Below are 20,184 nucleotides of genomic sequence, written 5' to 3' on the forward strand. Positions count from 1 at the left end.
TGGTTATCATTTGAAACATTAGGCACAAATTTGCAAGACATGTTATAAGATTTAGTTTTTAATCTTGTATTTGTTTACATCTAATCAAGATACAAATGCATTTTAACTTAACAATATTATTGAATTCATTTTTTCTCTATTGTTCCAAAGAATGAAAAAAAGAGATAAATTTATCTTAAAAATATATAAGTTAAGCTAGTAACATTTCCTATTACATGCATATACTTAGTGAAAAATATTGATTGAGTGATTTTTATTAGAAAATTATCTCTTTTTTTTTTCAAGGCAAAAATGAATATTTTATATTTTATTTGATTTTAATTCAATTAGGATTGTTCTCATTTTAAATTAGCATAACCGAATTACCAAAAAATTAGCTTAACCAAACCAAATATATGAAACAACATGAATGTTTTAATTGATTGCATTTAACATGAAAAATATGTAATCATGATTTATTACCATGAATTATTAAAAAATATATTACCATAATTATAATCATGATTTATGATTTTGAATAAAAGAAATCAATTTTAATTAATTATATTTAATGTGAAGAGAAAGAATATGAGTTTTTTTCATGCTTTACGTAAATATTAAATTCACATTTTATAATTTTAAGGGTGATTTCTTTATATTATTTGAATTTAAAACTCATAAATTATAAATAAATATATAATATATAATATTCCATAAATATATAAATAAATTAATATTGATTTAAATTGTGTACACAATTCCTATATCTACTGTATAAAATTTGAAAAAATAAAATAAATATAATCTGAATATTCAATTTATAGGGATGCAGGTGTCATCAATAAAATAAAACCTTCTTGCCTCACGAACTCAGACTCGCCTCTTGCCCTCACCGGCGCGGCCACCAAACGGTGCAACGCCACCAGCGTTTATTCACAGATCACACGGCGGCGACGACCTCCCTTACCAGCGCTTTGTCTCGAAAACGCGCATCTTTGACTCACTTCCTCACAGGCACGGATCGCGCTGCGCCCTCCCTCACCGACGTCAACGTGACCGGCTTCTGGTGGCACATAGCGCACTGCACTCGCACAAAGCCAACACTTCCTTTGAACTCACGCGTTCCTGGTGGTGTGCTTACTGCCTGCTTTCCTTTTCTCAGTTTTTGTACCATGCTTTCTCACTATTTCTTATTTCTGTTTGTTAATACTTATTTCCTTATTAAAAATTTCTTATTGCAAATATGCAATTACTTGATTATGAACTAGTTGATGTTGATGACTATGGTATGTGCTTGATTCGAGCCTTCGAGGGTTGTTGTTCGTGAATTCAATTACTTGTTTCGATGCTTATTTCTGTCTTGTTGATGGCATTTTCTTAATAGCGTCGTACCTGCAAGAAATCTTCCAAGCAATTTTTTGTTTGTTTATTTCCTTATTGCAAAATGGTGACTGCGAGTAGAATTTCATGCTAAAAGGAAATTTCTGAATCATTGATTATTTTTTGAAATTTTTTAAGATATGGTGTGATTATTTTTTAATAACATTTTAAGTATAAAATTTAACATATTATATGTTGTTTAATTTAGACCGGTCATGCGAGTGAACTAGAGACTCATAGGTTCGACCCGAAATCCAGTGACTCAGTAGTCAGTACCCGACCGAGTCAATGATATTGAGCGAGCTTCATTTGAAGCATCCGTCTAAGGAGAGTTGCTCCATTGGAGTTGCTCTTAGAATTTAAAAAAATAAAGGTGTCTCATTTGATTCTTAGAAGCTGGCCTCTAAAATGTCCATTAGCCACTAACTGGACCTTAACACAACTTCAAGCTTAGACAGTTTCGTGAGTTCATTTTTCACACTTTACACTTGACCCAATTCCTGAATTAGCAGAATCAGTGAGTACATGCATTTTACTGTGAAAAATTGCGTTATCTTCCTTTTAATGATTCTATTATGTGAGGTTTATTGCAGGAGACCCAAAAGTTCGAAACTGAACATTTTCACAAGCTTTCGGAGGGCGTTGATGAGTTCGGTAGCTATTTTGCTTTCAGGTGAATGTTGTTTTCCTATTCAAAAATTTAACTTTATGACAAAACATTTGTGGGTGTCATTTCGTTCTTGTTTTCTTCGAATGTTTCATCAGTTATCTTGGGGTATAAAAATCAAAGAAGAAGAACTCATTGGAATGGTTGAGATCAATTGCTAGTGTTCAGATGAGTTCAAATAATGGGATGGTTCACTTAGTCAAGATTGAGGTTTGTTGATTGTACTTGACTGCTAGGTGTTGGGCAAAATGATTGAACCAATATATGAATTTATTAAAGTATAACAAGAAAGTTCTTCAATTACATGATAGGAGTAGGACATTTTCTGCTACTTTGTATGTTTGTTTTTGTCCATTCTAGCTATCACTTATATCTCTGTGTCGCATACCCAAATTCTCTCCTCTCATCTCTCTCCAACACCTGCACTCGGAGAAGATCCAAATCCAGCTAACTAGGTCTTATAATAATAATAAAAAAAAAAAAAAAAACTTTGTACCCCATTGTCTAGAGGCTCTTCGCTATGCGAAGGTATGGGGGAGGGATGTTGTATAATAATCATGTAAAAAGTACCGATACTGAAAAGTTAGTTAAGTGCTAATTCTAAAGTCACAGAATGAGTACCTAAATCTTAAACTTTAAGACAAATCAGCAAATATTCTTTCTTCCTATTACCATATTTATCTTTTTGTTTTTCTCACCTTGTCTTAGCTAACAGTGCAATGTTCTTCTCCTATTTTTCAATAATCTAAAAGCAAATTCTTCTTCAGTCATTTTTTATTATTTTATTATTGTCATAAAAGATAATCTGCTGAGTAACATAATTCATTATGATTTAATAAATTTTTAGAACATAAATAATAGGACTTCTCTATAAAAAATTATAGTTTACATAAATGCCAATTTTTATTATAAATTCATAAAAGTTCTTTGTGACATGTAAAACTGACTATTAACATTTGTAATCTAGGATCTTTAAAAACATAAATTTGACTTTTGTGTAAATTTTTTAATGAAATTTGACACTTATATTTTTAGAATTAATTTTAACTTTTATAGTCAGCCTCCTCTATCTTCTAGGTTTGGCTCAGTCCCTGGATGTGGTTCTCACGTTGGATCCACGCCACACAATACCACGTTATATTGATTACATCCAGACGAATAAGAAATGGGAGAAGGCATGGTGTTAGCGGCTGACTGACCGCAGATACTCACTCAGTATCAAACTACTGAATCAGTTAGTCTTAGTCAGGTCATGATTTAAAATATTACGTTGGGCTTGGATGAAATCAAGCCCACATCATCTCCCATGTAATAAGCAAGGGATTGGGAAAAGGTATGTCGGTGTGTTGCCCATAAGTTATTTGATTAAATGTCAACTTTAGTTTTGCTATTCATCTCTGAAATATTTCAACCATCTATCTCTTTGCCCTGTGATTTTCATTCACGGATGAACGTTCCATGATTTTGGTACTGTGAATCATATACAGAAACAAGGAATATAAAATTGTACAGGTCTTATTTATTCAATGAGATTGTGGTGTGGGTGTAGCCAATAAAAAACTTGGGGTTTATTTTCTCCACTATTTTCATTAGTTTGACGAATCTTGAATTATCCCTGTTTAGATTAATGTTCTTTTTCTTGTTTTTTTAATGATGCAAAGTTAATTTTGATCTTTTTTTACAACTTGCTGGTACAGAGTTCTCAGGTGCAAATTAGGGTTCTTAACCATGAGTATTGATTATTTCAAGCAGGACATTGATGAACTTATCGGTGAATTCACCCAGGTATCAATAAGTAATAACATCTAGACAGTGATTTTCCTCATTCTGTTTTTTTTTAAAAAAAAAAATCAAGGAGCTTGCTTCCCATTGTTTGGATGTTAACAAACCACATTTCCTGTTCAATTTTGGTGAGTGACAGGATGAGTCAACAACTTTGGCTGAGATAAAAAGAGTATGGCTTTCTAGGAAGTTCTCCTACATTTATGAAGCTCGTCCTTCTGCCAACCTGGCCTTCTTTATGCAATCACTGTATGCTCATTGTATAGGTAGTGTAAAGTTCATAATATATTTGTGAAAATTTAACAGTATCTGATGATTATGTGATATGCCATTTAGGCATGGAAGTTTTACTTTAGCCTTTGTATTTTTATTTCAGTGTAGTAACTCCTTTATGTTCCTATGCAGGTTACATGGTTGGTACCGCAACTTTATCTCACAGATTAGGTGGCCTTTACTGCCTCTACTGTCTTTATGAGACTCAACCATTTAATCCTTCTTTTAAGGTCTATCTATCCCTTGGTATGACAATTTTCCACTTGAAAAAACAACTATGTTTGATTATACAATTATTGGATAATTTTTGTATTGTCACACTTCAATTTAGCCTTTTAATCGTATGCCTGTATCTTTCTGTTTGAGCATGTGCTTTCATAGGGCTCACCTCACTAATTTTTTATTCATTACTTGCAACACAAGTCTGCTTTCATGTGTTTAATCTACTTTTTATAGTTAGGGTGGTAGAATGTCGTACACATGCTTTTTTCTCTTGCATCTCCTTCTCCAAAGGAAAACATCCTGCATCATACTGAACCTAGCCATTCCAATTTAGAGCATTCATGCCTCAACAATGTTATGCTTTAGTGATGTACACATTTCTTTTAACATGTTTACTTTTGTTTGGCAAAGATGTGTTTGGCATGTGCTGATGCTTCCTGATGTGGGTGTATGGTGAAATGAAATTATATATTGGTCAAACGTCTTCTCTTTCTTAATATGTTGTGCAGTGTCACTATTGGACTTGGACCATGCTTCGTAGTGTCAGTAGAGTGGTTATTACTGAAAATTACTTTATTTTTATTTTGTCATGTGTTATCCCAGATTTGATGCTTCATATTTGTCCAAATGTTGATTGACATGAAAAACCTAAATTTATGTGTTTGTACAGGAGAATTAAAGAAACTTAGAATCCTTGTTGCTGATGCAAAAGCAAATGATATTAAAGTAGCACTTGCTTTAGTAAAAAGAATGCTTGAAAGAAACACATTCCTTTTTGGCTCTGTTGACTTGATGGAAGGTTGTGTCACAGAGACAGTAAATGAACTCCAACAATTACAGAATGCCCGTATTCAAGTTGCATATGAAAAGTAAACCACCACATTACACTTATATCCAAGATCCTTCTTTCCTATTCATGTTACCATGATAATGTAATTAGCCTAACAACTTATTGTTTTCGTCTGTTCAATGTGGATGACAGGTTATTTGATAGCACTTCAATTGACAACTACATCCAGATGGACCTTGTAAGCATCTCAATGCTCTGTGACTAAAAAAATGATTGATTTATTTTTTAATTATACTGATTTACTGTCAGAATTCTTAATGATAAGTTTGTGTGAAACTTATAGTAAGTTATTAATCTTAATCGTTGACAAGGTCTCTGATGGTATTATACAACACGAGTTGTGTAATTCTGAACCAACTAATGGCTCCAAACCAACTGATGTAATTATGATCAAACCAACTAATGGCTCCAAAAGAAAATCTTACCTGTTACTCAAGGGCTTCCTCACCTTTATTCCTACAGCACAATGTGATTATATTCAGGGGTAGTTGGGCAGGAAGATGATGTAATTATGATCAAAATTTGTGAACAAGACTTGTTCAAAATGCCACTCAATCCTTGCTTTCATCTGGGTCTGGGTAGATTTTGATCTATATTTTTTCAGAAACTAATGAATCTGTTGTGAGATGATGCATTTCAAGCAATCTCCTACTATAGATTCTATTTTCAATAGTTTGTGATTTCGTTTCATTTAACTTCCTTTCTTCTTTCCACATGCCAGGGCTTGGAAGTTGACCTTGATTTGCTGAAGAAAAAGTCATCTGGATATGCCACGGCCAAGAATGTGGCTATTCAAGGTATTTATTCCTTTCCTATTCTACATCACAAGGGAGTTAAAATATTTTTCTATTTTTAAAGTGGTTGCTGGTGTTGAAGGCAAGTTTTTTTTCCCCTTTTTTCTGTCATCCTAAAAGGCCAATGCAGGCTAGAACATACGTTTATCCTGAGTTTTTTCTTCTCCTTTTCTTATTTTGATCTTATCCATGGGAAGCTGCTTTATGTTAGTAGTTGTCAATTCTTGCTAGTCATATCTCTACAGATCAATGTTTTTCTCGATTTGTTTAGTCCCAAACTAAAGTTGATTTTTATGACTTTTATAACTAGAAAGAAGTTGTCTTCCTGTTGTAATTGCGGGAATGCATATTTTGACCATGTCTTTTTTTTTTTGAAGAATGACTCAACTTATATCGACTTCATATCTAATTCGGTTTGTCTTCTTTTTTCCTTAAAGAGGCGAGCAATATTTTAGACGTTGAAAACATAAAGCACTTACAAAAAGATAAGGAACTGATAGGAGATGTTGTGGAGAAGGTTGCTAACGACTGGCACGTTCAGAAACAAACATTTTATAAACAAACAGGATTAGGGGACGATGCATATGAGAAGGAACTGGAGCAATTACTTCTAGAGCAGCATCCACATGATGGAAACTCTTAACCAAGATTGAAGATGGACATCTGGGTCGTCGTGGTTACTTTTGCATGGGGAATTCATAATTAATATCCCTGTTTAGATAGTAGGAGGAAATGTGTTCCTTTTCCAGTTATTGCTGCTTTAAACAAGACAATGAAACAAAAAAAAAATGATAAAATGTATTATGCTTCATTTTATTCAACATTTCTATTTTTCTTCTATGTTTATGACCACATATTTCCTTTTCATCCGCACACTTTTTCAAATAATTTCACAAAAAAACACTTCCATACTGTCCAAACAGTAGCAATATTTTTTTATTTGATTTGATTTATTATTAAATTAAATATATCAACATTGCCTTTAGCCAGAGTTGTGCAAAATATGATCCTTCGAGTAAACTAGTATATGCGTTGGCATTGGTTTCGGCATAATGACCTTTTAAAAAGTGCACGTTATAGGCAAACACACGTAAAAGGTCAATTGATAGCATCTATGAAGAGGCAGAAAACCACGTTAAATGCTGGTAATAAAGTGGTGGTAAGAAAATTTTGCTACATTATAAATCATGTGTAAAATATAAAAATACTCTGCAAACGCAAAGCAAAATTCAATCTCGAGAAGAGGTGTATTGAATTACGGCTCGCTACAACTTTGAATATCATTAAGTAGACGGACTTGGATCAAATCTCTTTTGCTGTATGTTAAATACATTGTATTGCAACTAATCAATAATATTAACATTTGTGTTAATGTATGAGGCTGGGCAGCCATTCATGATTGCGCCACCGAATAGTCTGCAATGAGCACTGGCAGTAGCTAGAATATAAGGATCTGCATCCGGTGTGTTGGTTTTTCTGTTTTGAACCCCTCAAATGGACGTTGAAGGCAAAGTTAGAAACCCTTACTTATCACAAAACATTACTTTAGAACGTGTGCCAACTGAATGCCACGTGTACACAAACATGATCTAAACCCAAATAAAGTTTGAATGCCTGCTAAAATACACCTTCTCTCTTCTTATTATTTTATTTTTTAAATAATGAGAATACTTTTTGTTTAATAATTTATTAATAATTCTTATATATAATCCTACCATTTTTACAACACATCACACAACAATATCCTCCCAAAAGTAAACTTTGTTCTAAACTCTCATAGTCTTTCCATTCATATCTCCCAAACACTACTCATGGCTCCATCTAAAGAAATATTGGTTGTCATACACCATCATGGTCACATTGTAGACAACGATGTACTTCATATACATAACTATTATCCAAAAATGATTTTTTCTTTGATGCTCAACAAATCTCCTTTGACCAACAAAATGATTATCCGTCATAATATTTTAATATTTTACAACGTTACTCCATTACCACAACCATAAACACAAACATCAAACCCAAATGAACATCTCATCACAAATGAAGATTCCATTATACAATTTCACTGATTTTAGTGAGCATGGGAATCAAGAGTTGTTTCACCACCAAAAAAGGGTGTTGTTGTACCAACGTCACTTTCGTTGCAATATCACCAACTTAGGTGTCCAATGAAGTTGAACCAACCTTGACCACATAACACAATACATTGATCAACACCACATTTTGTTCAGCAACAAGACCGTGTACAACAATCAATTGATGTCCTCGAGGTTGGCATGACTTTCGATGAAAAAACACAATGTATTCGAGCAGTCAAAGAATCCAACATCAAAAATCATTTTGACTGCAAAACAATATATTCTGACCATAGAAGGCTAAACTTCGTGTGTAAATCACATGAAAATGGTTGTACAAGAAGCTTAAGCGCATGCAATTCAAAGATGCATAAAAAATGGATTATCAAGAGTATCAGATGTCATCACACTTGTCTTGCGCCAATGCTCAAACAAGATCATAGGCAACTTGACATTTCTTCGCCTTTGCCATGTTGCACAAAATTTCCTTCGCGATAACCCGAACTGCACACATTTGAAGAAATCACTCATACAGAGCCGATGAGAATCTTCAATATTTTAATTTTTCGTTAAACTATATTTTAATTCAAACTTATTAAATTAAATGAATATTTACAGGACACGCATACACGGAGAAGATGCACCACGACATCTTGGGGGTATATATGCGAATAAGACAAGTGTAGTTGAATGACTTGATCGATGAGAGAAAACATTGAAGACATATGACTACAAATTTTTCTAAGTTAGTCAATTTCCTGTGCTCAAGATATTGGTCGATGTCATTGTTGATTGAGGAGACTTACTTCAAGATAGTAAAACTTTTTGAAAGACACAACCACCACATATTTATTATAATAGAGACCCAAGTTTCACTTCAAACACCTAGACCATAAAAGAAAAAATTGTCCTAACATACCTTTATTTTTAATTTTTCTTTAGACAAATATTATTTTTTATGTATTTTATTTATGATGTAATGCATTCTAGTATAAATAAATTATTAAACAAAAAATATTATCATTTTTAAAAAAATTAAATAATATAAACAAAAAATTATATTAATAAAATAATAATATTAAAAGTTTTAATTATTTTTTAATATAAAAATAATATTTATCTAAGGAAAAACTATATATATATATATATATATATATATATATATATATATATATATATATATATATATATATATATATAAAAGAAACGAAATCAAAGAGAAGTTGGGTTCTCCACACTTAGAAAGAAAATAGGTTTAGTTTATGAATTATTTTTGTTGTAGGTGTATTTTGAAAAAAATGAGGAGAGAAAAGGTATAGTTTAGGAAAAAAAACCATTGCGCTTAATTTTTATCACTAATTATGAATAAACTTTTTTTTACTTCTTAATTTAGGACTGTAAATATTTTTTATGAGATAAAAACACTTATATTATTTCTCATAATGGATGTTTTTCATTTACAAAATTTAAAGTTAAAATTTGATTGAAGAAAAATCACACACACACTGGAATGTTTTTGAATCCGAATAATATTACAATTCCAAATTTAGGGAAAAAGAGATCAAGTAAGTGAAGGCTGAAAATAAGAATGCAATCCTAGTCAGATTCAGTAGGTGGTAGTTGGATCCGATTGAATTGGAAAGATGTTTGAGATGAAGATGTAGATAGATGATTGGGCTAAAAATTTCTCCAAGAAAGGAACCAAACCAAGGGGGCCCCTTCACTTGATTAATTTCATTGGGTGGGCTATTCACTCGCACGCCCCACACGTACGTCCCATCCCAACCCTAATGCAATGACTAACAAGTTCTACTCTTCTTTAGGGGCTTTAGTGGTCCGTTTCCATTGGGAAAGTTTTATGACCAAAGGGGTGAGAGAAAAAGAAAGAAAAAGCCAATAAAATGAACTGAATTGAATAAATAATATTAATGGACCTCAAGAGTCCAAATTCGAAATCCAAAGTATTTGCCCTATTTTAATTCTTTTCGCAAAACCTGTACGAAGCAGGTTCCAAATACCTACCAGAAAGAAGGCATCAAACTCGAAGGTCCAATTAGCTTCTCGGGTTCATTTCCAGGCCCAATCTCGCTTTCTCTCCGGTGAGCCTCCTTCTTTCTCTCTCTTCACTGAAAAGCCTTAGATCTCATTCCGGTCAGGCCTCAGCCTTCGTTTCCGCTTCGGATCCTCGTTTTCACCAGTAGATCTTGTTCACATACATATACCTCGCAGCTCCCAAACCCTAACTTTTCGATTTCGAAATTTTTCTGATAATTTTCAGGCTGAAGCCTTTTAATCTTGTTTTCTTTCCTTTTCTTTTGTGAATGAATTGTTTTTTCTTCTAATTAGGTTTTCAATTTAGTGTTTTATGCTTTGATTTGTCGGATCGTAAAGTGATGCGGTCGTTCTTCAGTTTCCTGTAATTGGATTTGGTTATTCATGTGATGAAATGCTTGATCTGGACTGCGTTTTTTTTTTTTGTTTGGTATTATTTGCTATTTTTAACTGTTTTTGCAGTGGTAGATCAATTGAATATCTGATGTTCCAGTTTTGACTTTTGAGTTTGACCATGTCCATGTTTTATATGGGTTCTGTGAGTAGTGGTTGATCGAGAATCTGCTGTGAACAACTTCCACTGACGAGTTTTGTTCACTGTGTTAGTTTAAATCCTTTATAGTTTGCATGGGAGTTTTGATATGTGATAGGCTAGTGATTTCATGTTTGCTGAATATTTGTAGTATCGTATTAATGTATCTGTGAGGAAAACATTTCCTGGTTGAAATTCACCATTAACTAACAAATTTTAGTTGTAGGTGAAGCAGGAAGATACATATCAAAATCAAGATGGTTACTGTTGAAGAAGATAAAGTGGTTGCGACCCCTGATGTGAAAAATGCTCCAGTCAGTACTGATTTTCAACCTAGCAATGATCTGGCTAATTCGGAAAATCAGTCTGACCATAATGTGGAAAATTCTGAGTCTCAGCCTAATAAGGATCTCTCCAGTTCCAAAGCAGAAGTACTTCCTGCATCTGAAACCCAGGCTTCTAGTGCCGATGCAAATGAAGGGACATTGCCCAACCGTGAATTATACAACACTGAAGAACTTCCTAATAGTGAGTCAGAGAATCCCAAGTTACTGCCCGACAACCAATCAAGCAATGATGAGGACCCACACAGCAATCAGCATGTTGAGTCTGAGGCACAATTCAACAATCTATCAGCGAGCTCTGAAGCTCCAGCTGATGATAATCATGTTAGTTCTGAAGCTACCCTTGACCAGAAGCCTGCGTCTGAGGCACCACTCAAATATCCATCAACGAGCTCTGAAGCTCCAGCTGATGATAATCTTGTTAGTTCTGAAGCTACACTTGACCAGCAGCCTAAGTCTGAGGCACCACCAAGCAACCAGTTGGTCAATTCTGAGACACTTCCGAATAATGGTGTGCTACGTTCTGAACATCAGACTAGTAATGAGGTGGTTATATCTGAAACACAGCAAAGCAATGAGGCGGTTTTATCTGAAACACAAGAAAGCAATGAGGAGGCGGTTTTATCTGAAACACAGCAAAGCAATGAGGTGGTTTTATCTGAAACACAACAGAGCAACGAGGTGATTTTATCTGAAACACAACAAAGCAATGAGGTGGTTTTACCAGAAACACAACAAAGCAACAGGGTGGTTTTACCTGAAACACAGCAAACAGATGAGGCGGTTTTATCTGAAACACAGCAAAGTGATGAGCTGATTACATATGAAACTCAGCCCAACAATGATGTAGTCATGTCAGATGCACAACTGAGCAGTGAGATAGTCATGCCTGAGACACAGCCCAGCAGTGAGATAGTCATGCCTGAGACACAGCCCAGCAATGAAACAGTCATACATGAAGCACAGAACATCAGTGATGTGGTCATGTCTGAAGCTCTGCCTGAAAATGAGTTGGTAAATTCTGAAGCAGATCCCAACCATCAGCTCTCTCATCCTGAATCTCTTTCTCAGAATCACCAGTTTACTAATTTACACATGATTCCTGAAGATCAGCTGCCCCAACCTGAATCGCTGCCCAATTCTGATCCAGTGCCGAGTTCTGAACCAATGCCAGACATTCATCTCACAGACATCAAACCGTTACCTCATAATCATCTGGCCCACTATGATTCACTGTCCAATAATCATATGGACCATTCTGAGGCAGTGTCCAACCATCAACTAACTCACTCCGAGACACTGTCCCATGAACAGCTAGCCAATTCTGAATTGTTGCCTCAGTACGGGCTGCAAAATAGTGAAACACTGCACGGCAATCAGTTAGTCAATTCTCAACCACACTATGAGATAGTCAATGCTAGCAACATACCCAGCTATGAGATTGTAAATGCTGAAACTCCATTGAACAGTGAGGAACCTACTCCTGAAACTCAGCCTAGCAAGAGGAGGAAAAAGAAGTCTATAGTCTGGGAACACTTCACCATAGAAACAGTCAGTCCTGGATGTAGAAGAGCATGCTGCAAGCAATGCAAGCAGAGTTTTGCCTACAGCACTGGTTCAAAGGTTGCTGGTACTAGCCACCTTAAACGCCACATCGCCAAGGGGACATGCCCAGCTCTTCTGCGTGGTCAAGATCAGAATCAGTTCAGCCCTTATACTCCACGTTCAAGGGGAAGTGATGCTGCTGGCAATGCTAGCAGTGCACCAAAGCGACGTTATAGATCCCCTAATACTCCTTACATCATTTTTGATCAAGATCGTTGCCGCCATGAGATTGCTAGAATGATCATTATGCATGATTACCCCCTTCACATGGTTGAGCATCCGGGTTTTGTTGCATTTGTCCAAAATCTGCAGCCCCAGTTCAATATGGTGACATTTAACACAATTCAAGGAGACTGTGTTGCAACTTACCTGATGGAAAAGCAATGTGTTATGAAGTATTTTGATGGATTACCTGGACGTGTGTGTCTCACACTGGACGTTTGGAACTCAAGCCAATCTGTGGGGTATGTGTTTATTACTGGACATTTTGTCGATAGTGATTGGAAGTTGCAGAGGAGAATTCTGAATGTTGTGATGGAACCATACCCTAATTCTGACTCTGCTCTCAGCCATGCTGTAGCTGTTTGCATTTCTGATTGGAATTTGGAGGGCAAGCTGTTTTCTATCACTTGTGGTCAGTCACTGAGTGAAGTTGCCCTTGGGAATCTCAGACCGTTACTCTTTGTGAAGAATCCACTTATCCTCAATGGTCAGTTGCTGATTGGAAATTGCATTGCCCGAACTTTAAGCAATGTTGCAGATGATTTGTTGAGCTCGGTGCATCTCACAGTAAAAAAAATCCGGGATAGCGTAAAATATGTGAAGACTTCAGAGTCACATGAGGAAAAATTCCTGGACCTCAAGCTGCAACTTCAGGTCCCCAGTGAAAGGAAGCTTTTAATTGACGACCAAACCAAGTGGAATACAACATATCAGATGCTGGTGGCAGCTTCTGAACTACAGGAAGTGTTTTCTTGTTTGGACACTTCTGATCCTGATTACAAGGGTGCCCCGTCTATGCAGGATTGGAAGCTGGTTGAGACCCTCTGCACATACTTGAAGCCCCTATTTGATGCAGCAAACATTCTTACCACAACAACTCATCCCACTGTTATTACCTTCTTCCATGAAGTTTGGAAATTGCAGTTGGATCTGTCTCGTGCCATTGTGAATGAGGATCCTTTCATCAGCAACCTTACTAAACCCATGCAACAAAAGATTGATAAGTACTGGAAAGATTGTAGTGTGGTTTTGGCAATTGCAGTTGTTATGGATCCTCGTTTCAAGATGAAGCTTGTTGAGTTTAGTTTCACTAAAATCTATGGCGAGGATGCCCATGAATATGTTAAGATTGTTGATGATGGAATTCATGAGCTGTTTCACGAGTATGTGACCCTTCCCCTGCCACTAACCCCGGCTTATGCAGAAGAAGGGAATCCTGGAAATCACCCGAAGACAGGGGGATCTCCAGGAGGAACTCTGATGTCGGACAATGGACTAACAGATTTTGATGTCTACATCATGGAAACATCCAACCATCAAATGAAGTCTGAGCTGGACCAGTATCTCGAAGAATCGCTGTTGCCACGTGTTCCAGACTTTGATGTATTGGGTTGGTGGAAGCTAAACAAACTCAAGTACCCTACTCTTTCCAAGATGGCTCGGGATATACTGTCTGTTCCGGTTTCAAGTCTTCCTCCTGAATCTGTCTTTGATACAAAAGTCAAAGAGATGGATCAATATAGAAGTTCCTTGCGGCCAGAGACAGTGGAGGCCCTTGTATGTGCGAAAGACTGGATGCAGTATGGAGCAGCCGAAGCTTCCAATGCGCTCGTGAAAATGGAGTTCTAGATTTTATTTTCATGTAATTTTGGTTTAGGAGAGGGTTGGAAAGCCCACTGTTGGACCTTACAATGTGAAGGGTATGTGAAAGAAAGCCCACAACATGCATTGCGATATTTTATAAACCTGCAAGTTCTCGTTTAGGTGGTTGCACTCTTTATGTATGATGGTAGGTGCTTGTATTTTACTTGTAGTTCCTAGTTCTCTGTTAGGCCATCTTGGTGACATTTAATGTGTAGATTTGGACCTGAATTCCTAAATTCTAGTTTACTTGTCTGGATTAGATGCTAGAACAGATCCTCTCCTTAAGGTGATACGTCCTATGTGATAATGTATGTCCTCAATATTCAATCACCAGGATTCAGGAGCATCAGGAATCCACCTAGTTTTGATGCATGTTGCTTATAGTTAGGAGTCTTTTGCTACCGTATTGGATATGATTCCCACTGTCTACAGCTGTACGTGGAATCCACCGCTTTTTTTTTTTTTCCCAGAAATGTGTCGGTGTTCCTCCAAGCCATTGCTGAACAGTTATAAGATGGCTTAAAAAATGTGACCGTAAGCTGATATAATGAGATAGTTTTAGAGATTAGAGAGTACGTGACCTGTAGTTTTTCTCTGGTTATTACCTTTATATTTTATATTTCAGTAGAAACTCCTTTATGTTCCTATGCAGGTTACATGGTTTCTATTGCTTCTTTATCTCATTGATTAGGTGGCCTATATTGTCTCTATTGTCTTTACGAGACTCAGCCATTTAATCCTTCTTTTATGGTTTATCTATCCCTTGGTATGATGATTTTCCACTTGAAAAAACTATGTTAATTATACAATTATTGGATAAATTTGTGTTGGCATGCTTACATTGTATATTAACAGTTTTGGGTGCGTATGGAGTGGAGGAGTTTATTTGATTTGTACGTATTTGCTTTAATTTTGGTTTTTCATCAATTCAATTTAGCCTTTTAATCCTATACCTGCTGTATCTTTCTGTTTGAGCGTGTGCTTTCATAGGCTCACCTCACTAATTTGTGATTCGGTACTAGCAAATAGCAATCCATAGTTTCGTTATCATACAACGAACATAAGTCTGCTTTCATGGGTTTAATCTACTTTCGATAGTTAGGGTGGTAGAATGTCATACACATGCTTTTTCTCTTGCATAGGGAATTCATAATTAATATCCCTGTTTGGATAGTAGGGAGATTAAAAGAAGTAATGTGTTTTTCTTTTCCCAGTTGTTTTTTTTTTAAACACAATGAAACAAAAAATGATAGTAGAATATATCATGTTTCATTTTATTCAACATTTGAAATGTTTTGGATTTGGTGGTGGGAGTCATTTGCTGTTATTTATGCAGTGTGAGAGTTTGTAGTGGTGGGATGTACCAAGTGGTATCCTGTTGGAAAATGTTACATACTGTAAGTGGTCGGTAGTGGAGTTTTAGCATGGGGATTAGTGTTGTTATATCCGATGTTGCTAGATTGCTGGTAATAAAGTGGTGGTAAGAAAATTTTGCTACATCATTATATGCGTAAAATTTTAAAAACAATCTGCGAACGCAAAGCAAAATTCAATCTCGAGAAGAGGTGTATTGAATTCTGGCTCGCCAAAACTTTGAAAAACAAAAAAATACACGGACTTGAATATAAATTTGCTTTTGGAGTAATGTTAAACACATTGTATCATTGCAACCCAATATCATGAATCAATAATATTATTATCATTATTTGTGTTAATGTATGAGGCAAGGCAGCCATTCATGATTGCGCCAGCGAATACTCTGAAATGAGCACTATAGTAGTAGCAAGAATATAAGGATCAGCCAATTTTAAGCAAAAAAGAGTTTAGTACACCTTAAAAAATAACTAGAGTAAGAAACATGTATTCAATTTCTATCAAAATTCGAAAACAAAGATGGCTCGTGAAATCTTACAAAGTAGAAATTGTTGAAAACCCTCTACTGTATCCTATCCAGCAAAAGAAAGAAATACCACCACACCACCATACCAATATCCTCTCCCTCTCTGATTCAACAATATGGTAACTAAATAATTAAGAAGATAGACTATAAACTAACTCAACTAAGTGAACCCTGTGTCCCTCTTGCGGCAAATGATCTATGTTGAAGATGAGCAAGCCGGAATCAGCGTCGTAATCGAAATCCACCACCTCATTGTTTCCCAGCATACACCTTGTTGGTTTAGCCGAGGAATAAGCCCCAAACTTACCACACCCCTTCACCTCCACACGAACCAACCCCTGCTCGTAAACCAGCCCTTCAACGGCACCACCAGCATTGAACATGTTCACAAGTCCAAGAGCCGCAAAGCTGCAGCCAGCACCACCACCCAAAACCTTCTTAACAGGCGCAACAGCATACACCTCGTGCTCCAGCACCTTAAGGGACACCGGAAGTGCCACATTGTGCGGAAGAACAATCAGCTGCCCGGAGTAGTGAGAGTAGAGCGCGCAATCACCGTTCCAATCATCATCAGCAGCAGCATCCGCAATGAGGTGAACATCACAACCCCTCACATACCCTGTGATGACAGCAGCACCAGAATCCGTACTATGGTGAAACGCATTCTTCCTTTCGGTAGCACTCCACGCAGCACCTTGACAGTTATAAACCCCCAACACCCCACCCAACTTATTCATGTTCCATATTTTCAGCAGACTAACCCCGTCGCGGGCCGGGTCGGTGAATAAGCAGTCCTTGGTGGGCCTACCCGGGAGCCGGGCCCGCAACACCGACCCATCGGGCAAAACCAGTTTCCTGAGGAGATCAAAGTCATGCTCCCCCGGCGCGTCGCTCACGTAGAGGGGCCCGCCGCTTATGGCCCTAGCGGAAGCGTGGTACTCCGCGACAGGGTGAAGGGAGTGAAACATATCCCAATCCGGCAACATAATCTCCCCAAGGAAAACGCTATTGTACGCCACGGACGCAATATGGATAGTGTGCGACACCGGATCACGCGGGTAGAAATCATCGGAAGCCCTCACCACCGCCGTCTGTTTGGAGCAGTAGAGCGCGTCCGTGTTGTGGCTCATGCAGGCGATACAACCGTTGTCAGGGAAGTTTCTAGAAATCGAAGCGTCAAGGGCCTGATGGTAATTTCTAGTGAGCTCCACCCTTCCGCCGAGTCCCGCGCCGAGAGTCTCTAGAATGCACTGCACGTCCACCTTAACGCCGTCCACACCAGCGGACGCCAGATAACTGTGTAAATGGTCGTAAAACGTGAACACCTTCTTCGGGTTTACTAGGCCCAAGCCTTGAACCGCTAACGGGTCCACTTTCCACGTCGGCTCGTTCTCTGTCACTCCACTCGACACCTTTGGGTACTTCATTACGGACCCGTACTCTTCCATTTCCTTCACCCCTGGACGAACCCCGCCCCAGTAGCCCGTTATCGCGTGCCACACGTACACCTGCTTCACTGAATGCTTCTTCTTCGCTACCTCCACCATGTTCTTTATCCCCAATTCTGGTTCCTCCTTCTTCTGGAACTTGCCGTTCTCTTTTATTCCCGTCAGCCTCTGCAACGAGTTTGAGTTTTGTTTGTCGTCGTCACCGCCGACGGACTGCCATCCGTCGTCGATGATGACGAACTTCGGCGGCGTGCCTCCGCCGGCGAGGGATTTGATTCCGGCCTCGACTCCTTCCTGAGTAACTTCCTGGTAGAAGGCATCCCAGGTGCACCAGCCGAAGCAGTCGACGATGCCAGGGAGTTTCTTCTCGTGGCGGAGTCGGAACGTGTTGAGGTGGTTCCTAACTGCACGGAAGGCGTGGTGAATGGTGGCGAAGGGGTCAATGCCGGCGCTGACGAAGAGAGCGTGGGTGAACGACGACGTTTTGGTTTCGGCGTCGCCACTCTCGAGACAGAGCTGGAGCTGGTCGTCGGAGTCACCCTGGAGGCACGCTCTGAATGAGCCTTCTAGCAGAGGAAGAAAAACTGTGTACACGATCTGGTTCTTGTTTTTGTCGTTATCTGACTCGAGGTGGGACCCATCTTTGGTTTCCATCAACAGAAATTGCGTCTCCAGCGGAATGTCTCTCCCTCGATCTCCCATTTTCTGGGCCATCCACCACAACTTGAACCGGAAGCACGCCATGAACCGGACATCCTTCAACTTTCCCAGCGAAACCACGTGTCTGCTGTCTTCCTTCTCCAAATCTACTCCGATAAACATTCCTTCCACTGTCGATGTTTCAACCACGTTCTCCGGCATTCCGGTCAGAATCGTTCGCTCCTTCACCACCAGCTTCCCCTCCGAAACACGAACAACAGGTTTTATCGTCATCTCTTTATCTTCCTCTACTCTCCTCTGCACAAATCAATTTTTCATTAATTCAACGGAAATAAAATGAGGAATTTAGGGATTTAGATTTTAATTTTAATTTATACCTTGAATGATACCACCGGAAGCACTCGATTAAAGAAATGTCTGCGAATTCGAAAATATGCAGAAGGAAACCATTGCCGTTAGCAAAAAAATAAAGGATCGAAAAGATAAGTGAGAATGGATAATAAATATGTACCAGAAATTGAGAGTTGCTTCTTATCGGGTAGTCTTAGATGGGTGCCTGAAAGAAAAGTGTGTGGACGTGGAGAAAGAAATTGGGATTTGGTATTTATAGGAAGAGAAGAACTATGGCGTAGATTTGAAATTGAAACCATTGTTAACATCTTCTTCCTTATCATTCTCATCAATCCATCATACGTTGGATCCACACTTTATATTGAGTACTGTTAAAAATAAAAGTGGAAAACGTGTTACGACACGTCGTTTCACGGAGCTTTTTATCGACTTCAGCTCATTCATTGTTGGACACCTGTGCAATTTCAGGTGGGTGAAATTAAAATTTCCAACAACAAAAAAAATTAAGTGTTTTAGTTTTGATGCCCCGTTAGAGCTCAAATACACAACCGCGTTACTTGGCCCGGTATGTTAGTGGTTAATGTGCGGGTTAATTATACGAATTAGTATTAGGATTAGCTTTTGAGTTTTGACACTTGTCGTCGTAGTCAAGCTATTAGGTTTAATTTAATACTAGTTAATTTCTTGGCTTGTTGAAATTTTGGAAGTAATAATTGTAAGTGATGAATTCTTATTGGCCCATTACCTATAATTGGAGTATGCCACGAATGCTGCTGATATGGGATGGCCTATTGATAGGTACATATTTTGGATTAAAAAAGGGTATTATCAGGGGTTTAGCGGAGTGAGCTGGAGCTAACGTGATTTTGCAGAACATAAGTAAGAAATATCTTGGGAAGATGTAAATTGTCCATCCACTTGGCCAAATTGGATTGTCTTTTTAGGACGGTGGCACACGTTTTTGATTATTTTATGGTGATTTATTATTTAAAATGGGTTTTCAATTTTCTTATAAATTCTTAGCTCAATCAGTGGAATAGATGATTCATGCATGTCGGATCATTCACCAGAGAGAATAAGATTCAGAGACTTGTTGATGAAAGTAGTAGGTTCAAGCAATCTGTGGATATTTCTACTTTAAGGATCCAATGGATGTCAGATGCAATGGGAAATTAACTAGATGCAAAGTACTTAAATTTTTCATTCACTAATCCATTGTTATTTTAATATTTTTTTTTGTCAAATTTTTTATACCGTCCGCACACAATGTAGTTATTTTGTTGTGTATGTATCAACCTATTCTGAGACGCATATACTACCACTCTCGCTGGCAACAAGGTTCAGTTTATTAATAGCATAAAAACAGTAGGTAATAACCAAACTCTCTCTAAATACCAT

The 20,184-nt window shown here is 37.5% G+C and overlaps 3 protein-coding genes across 13 annotated transcripts; 2 read left to right on the forward strand and 1 right to left on the reverse strand.

Annotated features, from left to right (window-relative positions):
- The first annotated feature begins 801 nt into the window (after positions 1-801).
- On the forward strand, positions 802-6,787 carry LOC100811149 (uncharacterized). 8 transcript variants are annotated; one of them, XM_006594175.4, is made up of 10 exons: positions 802-1,110; positions 1,953-2,032; positions 3,087-3,359; positions 3,724-3,811; positions 3,948-4,074; positions 4,214-4,327; positions 4,974-5,172; positions 5,286-5,331; positions 5,875-5,950; positions 6,385-6,787. In XM_006594175.4, exons 3-10 carry the CDS (start codon positions 3,307-3,309, stop codon positions 6,588-6,590), a joined length of 909 nt encoding a protein of 302 aa, XP_006594238.1. In that variant the 5' UTR covers positions 802-1,110; positions 1,953-2,032; positions 3,087-3,306; the 3' UTR covers positions 6,591-6,787. The 8 variants fall into 8 exon arrangements, with proteins under 8 accessions (XP_006594238.1, XP_014621070.1, XP_006594239.1 ...); XM_014765584.2 differs by lacking the exon at positions 3,087-3,359 and adding an exon at positions 2,125-2,236 and having other exon boundaries at positions 809-1,110; XM_006594176.3 differs by having other exon boundaries at positions 809-1,110; positions 3,104-3,359.
- Positions 6,788-9,880: 3,093 nt separating this feature from the next.
- On the forward strand, positions 9,881-14,995 carry LOC106795489 (zinc finger BED domain-containing protein DAYSLEEPER-like). 3 transcript variants are annotated; one of them, NM_001371831.1, is made up of 2 exons: positions 9,881-10,127; positions 10,839-14,990. In NM_001371831.1, the coding sequence occupies exon 2, from the start codon at positions 10,870-10,872 to the stop codon at positions 14,410-14,412; it is 3,543 nt and encodes a 1,180-aa protein (NP_001358760.1). In that variant the 5' UTR covers positions 9,881-10,127; positions 10,839-10,869; the 3' UTR covers positions 14,413-14,990. The 3 variants fall into 3 exon arrangements, with proteins under 3 accessions (NP_001358760.1, XP_040863767.1, XP_040863768.1); XM_041007833.1 differs by having other exon boundaries at positions 9,892-10,127; positions 10,833-14,995; XM_041007834.1 differs by having other exon boundaries at positions 9,892-10,127; positions 10,848-14,995.
- A 1,277-nt stretch (positions 14,996-16,272) lies between these two features.
- On the reverse strand, positions 16,273-19,328 carry LOC102665546 (probable galactinol--sucrose galactosyltransferase 6). Of its 2 annotated transcripts, none has more exons than XM_006594179.4 (3): positions 18,947-19,328; positions 18,813-18,868; positions 16,273-18,732 (listed from the first exon to the last, which is right to left on the reverse strand). In XM_006594179.4, exons 1-3 carry the CDS (start codon positions 19,113-19,115, stop codon positions 16,459-16,461), a joined length of 2,499 nt encoding a protein of 832 aa, XP_006594242.1. In that variant the 5' UTR covers positions 19,116-19,328; the 3' UTR covers positions 16,273-16,458. The 2 variants fall into 2 exon arrangements, with proteins under 2 accessions (XP_006594242.1, XP_006594243.1); XM_006594180.4 differs by having other exon boundaries at positions 18,813-18,852; positions 18,947-19,325.
- Positions 19,329-20,184: the final 856 nt, after the last annotated feature.

Source organism: Glycine max, chromosome 13 (genome assembly GCF_000004515.6).
Source record: "Glycine max cultivar Williams 82 chromosome 13, Glycine_max_v4.0, whole genome shotgun sequence".
Taxonomy (NCBI): Eukaryota; Viridiplantae; Streptophyta; class Magnoliopsida; order Fabales; family Fabaceae; genus Glycine; species Glycine max.